The sequence below is a fragment of the Ananas comosus genome, linkage group 3 (genome assembly GCF_001540865.1).
Source record: "Ananas comosus cultivar F153 linkage group 3, ASM154086v1, whole genome shotgun sequence".
Taxonomy (NCBI): domain Eukaryota; kingdom Viridiplantae; phylum Streptophyta; class Magnoliopsida; order Poales; family Bromeliaceae; genus Ananas; species Ananas comosus.
Window position 1 is genome coordinate 14,807,508 of NC_033623.1, and position 8,008 is coordinate 14,815,515.

General features: G+C 37.3%; 1 protein-coding gene across 1 annotated transcript in view; it reads left to right on the top strand.

Annotated features, from left to right (window-relative positions):
• LOC109707617 (putative glucuronosyltransferase PGSIP8) overlaps nt 2,859-8,008 on the top strand; it is a 45,921-nt gene continuing 40,771 nt past the window's right edge. Inside the window, exons 1-4 of the mRNA XM_020229023.1 lie at nt 2,859-3,436; nt 4,637-4,895; nt 6,684-6,885; nt 7,602-7,749. Coding sequence (XP_020084612.1) covers nt 3,156-3,436; nt 4,637-4,895; nt 6,684-6,885; nt 7,602-7,749 — 890 coding nt within the window. The 5' untranslated portion in view covers nt 2,859-3,155. The remainder of the gene's footprint in view (nt 3,437-4,636; nt 4,896-6,683; nt 6,886-7,601; nt 7,750-8,008) is intronic.

Consider the following 8,008-nt stretch of genomic DNA (forward strand, 5'->3'; position numbering starts at 1 on the left):
TTTTTTAAGAAAAAGATAAAGCAATAGTCACAAGAGAGCAAAACGATTCGAAACTTTTTGTTCAATTTTTCTAAAATCGTATAAACAAAAGTTTTAAATCACTGGGTGATTTTAATAAAAAATAAGCTAAATCACATGGTTTAATTAGACCCACCAAAAAAAGGGCATAAATGTAACTTGCGCTCACTAGTTGCTACTGGGGCCAAAGAAATGAAATGGTCGCAGCATATACCAACGAATAGACTGGGCACGCGGCACCACCGCAAAAACACAAACACACACAGACACACCCCTGACAAGTCCATTTTGGGACCACCGTGGGAGTGTTCTTCATGCTCGCAAGTAAAATTATCCAAAATATCTGATATTTTATATCGGATTTAGATCCTATCTGAACCCTATCCGGATTTGAATCGGACTCGATAAGAAAATGAATAGTACATGTGTAAAAAAAAAATTATTCATTGAAGTTTCGAGTATGGATCCGAATACTTTATATCTATAAACCGACTTGGATCCGATCCGAATCCGATATTTTAATGGGTAGGGTCCGAAAGAGTGTACAAATTCGAACCTGAATTCGGACGCGGACCTGGACCCAAACACGGTGAAATACCCGATGGTAAATAAAAAAGATTTGGAATTGAGGAATTAATTTCAATAGAACTTATAGATAAAATGCCTATGTATATTTGTATCTTAGTGAAATCCAAGTCGCTCTGTTTATTCTTTTTTTAACCATAGCCGCTCTATGTATTCCTTGAATCTTTCTTTTGAACAAATTTTATCGAATCGGGTGCAACTAATTAGAATGCGAATTTTTTTTATAGTGAGAAGTTTATAATTTATCCATAAATTATTTAATAAAATTTATAAAAAAAAAATACATACGGGTACCATACCCGATCTAAATCCGATCCGTATCTGATCTTAAGTGGATAGCATACGAGTAGTTACTATCCATACCGCCTCAAATAGATCCGATGGGTCTATTATTAACTTAATTGCCTAGAATCTGGACCCGATCCGAAGTTAAATGGGTAGGGTATATGTATTTTTTTTTATTCATTTTTTTTTAGGGTTTGGATACGATATATCAACTCCTCAGATCTGATCCGGTTCACAGACATCTTTGCTCGCCATATATTATAAAGTTGTGACTCATAAATTTGATAGATATGATCTATATTATTTTTAAAAAAATGTTAATAAATAACACTAAAAAATTATGGGTGGACAAAAAATAATTATGAAATTAACCCACTAAAAAATTAAATAAATGTTTGAAAACTTGGAAGGTTACTTAAAAAAAAAAGAGAGAAGACTTTTTATATGGTTTGAGGGGGAACCTTAGGCAAAATTAACCATTTATTATAACAGAAATAATAATTAGAAGATTTAGAAAGCTTTAGATTTGGCCATGTACGAGCTGAGTCCTCGCACACCAAACCTAAACTTGAATGTGGCGACTATATCGACCCAGAAGTGCTCAGTTTTCGCCGAGGAGCCGTGTTATGTCTACTCGTTGGTTTGCTCGGTGGGCCTCCTCATTCAACGGTCAGCGTCGACCGTCGATTCAGCGAGCCTATTTAGCACGCGGAATGAACATTTTTTTCTTTTTTCTTTTTTTTTTTTTCTTTCGCGGAGCTACCGAGTCTTTGGATTTTGAGACCCGGTCCACAAACACTGAAACAGTTCTATGAAATGGGGCTCATAAGAATCTCAAAAAGAAGTGGCCTAGGGTTGTTCTTCTTTACACCCCATTTACACTCCCAATCATCTGATACCTCGCAAACTCTCGCGATTTTACACACAAAAAAAAAAAAAAAAAAAAACCCAGCCAAAACGTAAAATTTTTTTGATAAACTTCTATTTCCCTCTGTATGAGTTAAAAAGTTATATAGTGATGTGACATTTTAATATTTCACATCCAATTAGAATAGAATTATTATTGGTATATGAAATGACTCAATATTAATAATAATATTAATAACTGGCCTTAAACATTTGAACCGATGATTTAGGCCTAATAATAATAATAATAATAATAACTGGTATTAAGCATTTTAATATTGCACTTACCTCTCTTTACACTGAGTTTTATATTTTTTTTGTATTTTTTGCTATTTTTCAGACCTACTTTGGTTAGTGTTCGCCCACCCTTAAGACGTCCGACGGAGTGGAAGGTATTTGTTGTATCGTAGGAATGATTGCTGAAACCTAGTATGTGGAGTGACAATCTCCGCTTTTAGAACATTGCTTCGCACGTCCCACTCACAAGTCTCACCTAATCATTTTCTCTATAATATTTTTCACGTAATCCATTTTATAATTTTTCAAAAACACAATTAAAATTATTTTCTTTAAATTATTTAAAAATAAATTATTCAAGCTAAATATATATTTAGATATTATATAATTATATATTTGTTGTTATTTCATCTTATTTTTTTATAATAAATATTTTTACTACTATTTTTTAACTTCCTCTACATACATATAGATTGATCATTTAATTTATTTATTTTATTTTTTATAATTATTATATATTAAAATTTATATTAAAGTATATGTATAAAATTGTCTGGGATGAAACGCGGTTCAACGCTATTTATTTAGATATAAAATCCCGCTTATATAGCTAACGCCCGCACATCCGTACACGAAATATCTCCCTTTTTAAATCCTATAAAAACAAAATAAATATAATAATAATAATAAATAAATAAATAATAATAATAATAAATAAATAAACTCCCTCCTCTCTCTTTTACCAGGAATGAAAAAGCCACTCCTCCGATCGACCCTATTTACCCGTGTTGAAGAACAAAGACGCGCAACTCCCCTTTCTCTCTACTTTTTTTTTTTTTTTTTTTCGCTCGTTCCTTCCTCTATAGTTCATATTATTCTCTCTCCTCTCTCGCTCCGGTGATCTTCTTCAGATCTCCGGCAATGGCAAGAGGCGGAGGCGGGAGGGGTCGGCCGGAGTAGCTCGCTCTTGGAGCCGTAGACGAGATCTGGAGAATGGGAGAGGGGGATCGGCGGAGGAGAAGGAGATCCGTACTCTGTTAGCACCACCGCTAGGGTTTCGACCACAGCATCTGTCTCGTTTGGCCCCTTCTGTATTCTTTTGATCGGTCCCGGATTCGTGGAAGATGGAGTCGGGTGCGAGGGCCAGGGTTTTAGGGCTTTCGTGGAGATCGGTGGTGTTGATGGCGGCGGCGGTGGTGATGGTGGTGTTTCCGGCGGCGTTGGCGGCGGAGGAGGGGCAGAGGAAGCACGCGTACGCGGCGATGATGTACATGGGGACGCCGAGGGACTACGAGTTCTACGTGGCGACGCGGGTGATGATGAGATCCCTCGCAAAGCTCGGCGTCGACGCCGACCTCGTCGTCATCGCCTCCCTCGACGTCCCGATCCGATGGGTCCAAACCTTGTACGCCCCCTCTCCTTCTCCTCTCTCTTTCGCCCCTCATCCTCGCCCTTGTTCATGTCTCAATCTTTTCTCACCCACCGATGATACAGATCTTACAATCTGACGTTTCCGTTCTATTTCCGTGTTAATTTGTTCGTTTCTTCTATATTTTCGCTATTTTTATCCTTATTTTTTTGAAACGCTTGAATTTGAGGAAGATGAAGAAGAAGGAAAAACCAGGAGATACCGCCATGGATGTTTTCTTCATCGTTTTCCGAAAATACCCTCGTTTTCGATCGTCCTTGCTTGGAATCCGCTGGGATTTCCGGGGTATTCGAGTCTTTCAAGTTTGTAATTTTCTAATTTTGGGTCGTGAGATTACTTGAGAGCCGAAACAGATGGTCACGATGATGGTTGTCCACTTCCGAGTCAAAAAAACTTTGACTTTTTCAACATCTTTTGGAAATCAGTACGAGTGGTTGAGCTGTTAAGAGAAGAAATGTGGAGATACCTTAGCGTTCTTAAGAGAGTTTTCCCTTGGCTCTTAGATCTTTTTATCCCTCCTTAGGCGGATTTCCCTGCCCCATATTTTGGTGTACGGGGTTTGACTATTTATCAATGGGGACTTTGTTAGGTTCTTCAATGGTAGGTATACTTGCTGCTGTATCTGAGTTTCTTTTTTTTTCTTTCCCTGCGAGAAGAGATGATGAATTTCATAATGGAATTAAATTAGGTTTCTTCAAATCCGGTTATATAGAATACTAGTTGATTCCACAAAATCTAATGTTACTTTTCATTGATTGCCTAAACTATAGGATGACTGCATAACTCTAACGCATGTATCCTGATAAGAACTTTCGTTTTGTACAGTTGCAAAGAATTATATTGCAATGTTTGCTGTATACTGAGAAATTTTGAGACTTAAGTATATCGTCATTTTGTGGTTCTCATGTTCTCCAGTATCTGGTTTCATACTTAGAAACTGTTGGCCAGTGAAGTTTCTTATGAACCAGAACTCCATCAATATGTGATCCCATTATCTATTATTTGCTAAGAATGTGTTCTCTATGTATTATGAATTGTCTTCATCTTTGTAAGCCATGATGATTCCCTGAATGCCTATTTTAGACTGAATTTCACATTGACTATGATTGCTCTAGCTTTGCCTAAGTAGCACTATATTTCAAATTCTCATTTTGTAATGTTTTGATTGACCAACAGGAAAGAGGAGGATGGGGTGAAGGTTGTTTCTGTGGAGAACTTGAAGAATCCATACGAGAAACAGGGCAATTTCAACTCGCGGTTCAAGCTGACACTGAACAAGCTGTATGCTTGGAGCTTGGTCGAATATGATCGAGTTGTTATGCTCGACTCTGATAACCTTTTCATCCAAAAAACTGATGAGCTCTTCCAGTGTGGTCAATTCTGTGCTGTTTTCATCAACCCCTGCATCTTCCACACTGGCCTCTTTGTCCTTCAGGTTCCACCACTTAACCTTTCTGCATATGATATTGTTCTATAATCAATTTCTTCTTAGTTTTAGGAGCATGGATATAACGGTCTGGTTCAGAAATAAATTTCTGTCTTGATTGTACAAGTCAGTACAACATGAATTATGGATTCCTCACTTTGCTTAATTCATACCCTGTTTAATCTTTTTGCCCCCCATTCTTAACCAGTGTGCAATATCAATTAAGTTTTAAGGTTTTTTTTTTGGGTGGGGGGTAGCGACAAAGTTCAAGTTAAATACTGGTTTCAGCATATAGATATAGCAAATGTTATATGAGGTGACCATGTGTTGCTTGAAGTCTTCCATTAACTTCAGTTGTGTTGCTTCCGTCCAACATGCGCTTACCGCATACTTCAACTAGAAGATGGCTTGAATGGCTGGAAATGTGAGGTTACTGGTTGATACTGGATACATGAGTAGGTGGGCTATTTGTGGTGGACTAAGAGATGATTCAAGTTACTTTGGTTGTTATTTTAAGCAAATCTAGTTGTCTAGTTTCACATGGCTACTTCAACAGTAAAAATGATAGGGTTCTGAATTCTTTTCAATCTTTTGGACTGGAACCATGCGATCCAGTTTTTGACAATTTGTTTTCATGAATTGATAGCATGAACTCTGTAATCTACTCTCTGTCTTCTTAATCTGGTTTTAGCCTTTTTCTTGTGGAGTGATGCTTAGCTAGACCTAGGAACTCATTCAGCTACTTGTAAGATCATTTGGCTCATAGTTAGTTAATTCGGATTCGGTAAAAATTCGGTATGGCTATAATTCGGATAAATTCGTTTTTTAATTTTAAATTCGTTGAAAAATACGGCTAAAAACGGTTCAGTAATTATTCGGATACGTGATTTATACGGATATTATACGTTAACAATTAAAAATTCGGAATCAAAATTCGGCTATATAATAAATAAAATTTATATATTTAAAAATAATAATAAATAATTACAAATTTATATATAAAATATTATATAAATATTTCTATATAAAAATAAATAAAATATATAATAAATATATATATTTATAAATAAAAATTATATATATATATATATATATATATATATATATAGTTATATATATATATATATGAGAGGGAGGTCCACTGTGGACCTCCCCCTCATGGGGTCCACGAGGCTGAAATAGCCTCGTGGACCGCACACCTCCCAAGTCCCAAAAGCCCCGATGAATCCTACTGTTCATCTTCCACTTCTCTGGAGCCGGCCTCGGGCGAGGACATGGATCCGCCGCCGCGGCCCTCGCTCCCGGCGACGGCAAGGGCGGCGGAGGACGATGACGACGCTAGCGGCGTCGACGCGAGCGGCGACGATGCGAGCGGCGACGAGCGGCGACGACGCGACCCTCGGCAGCAAGTCCGCGACCGCGCGATCGCGATTTTTTGGGCGAATTATTCGCGAATCGCGAATAATTCGCGAATAATGATTTTTGATGAAAAAACCGCGTATTTTTTTGAATTTTTCGGAAAAATACGAAATTCGTCGTTTAATTCGCATTTTGAAAAATACACGAATAATTCGCGTATTAATCGCGAATTTACTATGTTTGGGCTGAGTAACTAGACAATAGTTTTATGATAACCATGGTTCTTCTATCACTATTTGCTTCAGAGTTTTCTGATTAGAGTAATCTCTTTTTATTATACTTGTGCAAAAATTGTCAGATACATAAACATAAGATCTTCAACTTCTGATAATCTCTCGCCTTTTCTTTTTAATATATTTATGTATCTTTTGCTTGCAGCCTTCAATGGATGCGTTTAAGAACATGCTTCATGAGCTAGAGATTGAGCGTGAGAACCCAGATGGTGCTGATCAAGGTTTCCTAGCTAGTTACTTCCCAGATTTGCTTGATCAACCAATGTTTCATCCACCTGCCAATGGTACCAAACTTGATGGAATTTATCGTCTTCCTCTAGGGTATCAGATGGATGCTTCTTACTACTGTGAGTTCAATGGGCCTTTATATTCATGTCTCTTTCCCTTAATTTCCTTGTATAATTCTTTCTTTTCATACTGTATAGTGTATTTTTCCTGCATTTTGGTCCCTAGATATTTGTCTTCCCCTGCCTCCTCTCTCTTTCATGACACTCTCCCATCATCCCTTTCATCTTTTCTCATATCTCCTTCTGAAAGTAATTTGTTTATCCCCTTTATCCAAATGGTATATTCAAAGAATTTTGGAGATTTCGAGTTTTCTCATGTTGAAGGTGATCCTTTTTCTTACAATCGTTCCAATCTCGGTTTCAACTGTTCAACATCTTGCGGACTGCTGGCCTTTTTCTTATTTGGAATATGTTAGAGGATAAATATATAGTAGTGGTGGCGTAATTTTGGTCCTTAGAAGTTGTGTCAGCAGCATTTTGGCAGGTTAGAAAGAATAATTGGTAGATGTCCTAAAGTTAGCTTGACATCAGCTGACTAATATAATATGACAGACTTTATACAAAATGGAGAAAGTTTCTAAGGGTTTATCTAATATTTTGGGACATACGCTTGATCTCAGGACACAGGGGACTGATATGGAAAGAACTTTTAACTGAAAGTTCTCTCCAGTTATCAGAACACTGCTATACTATGCCTGAACTTCAACAATTTAACACATTTGGGAATTTATTTGTGTTATCATGTTAATAGTTCTATTGGCTTGTATCTGTTGCAGATCTAAAGCTTCGTTGGAATATTCCTTGTGGACCAAACAGTGTAATCACATTCCCTAGCGCACCATGGCTCAAACCATGGTATTGGTGGTCTTGGCCTGTCTTACCTTTGGGGCTCTCATGGCATGAGCAACGCCGAAGGAATCTTGGGTAAGCACATAATGATATGCTAGTATTAACCTAAATACCTCGTGGGGAGCACTATCTTGCAAATTTCGAAATTAAACAGATCCTTTCTTTTCAGCCTTGTTGGAATAGAAGTCTGTCAATAGATTGTTATATGACACCCCACTAACTGCAGGTTTCATTTCTTTTCAATGGACCAAATTGTTGCTAAATAATCCACATTTTCCTTGATGAAGGATCATGTGCATGTGGGCCAAAGGTTCTTCTGTCTTTGGGCACTACT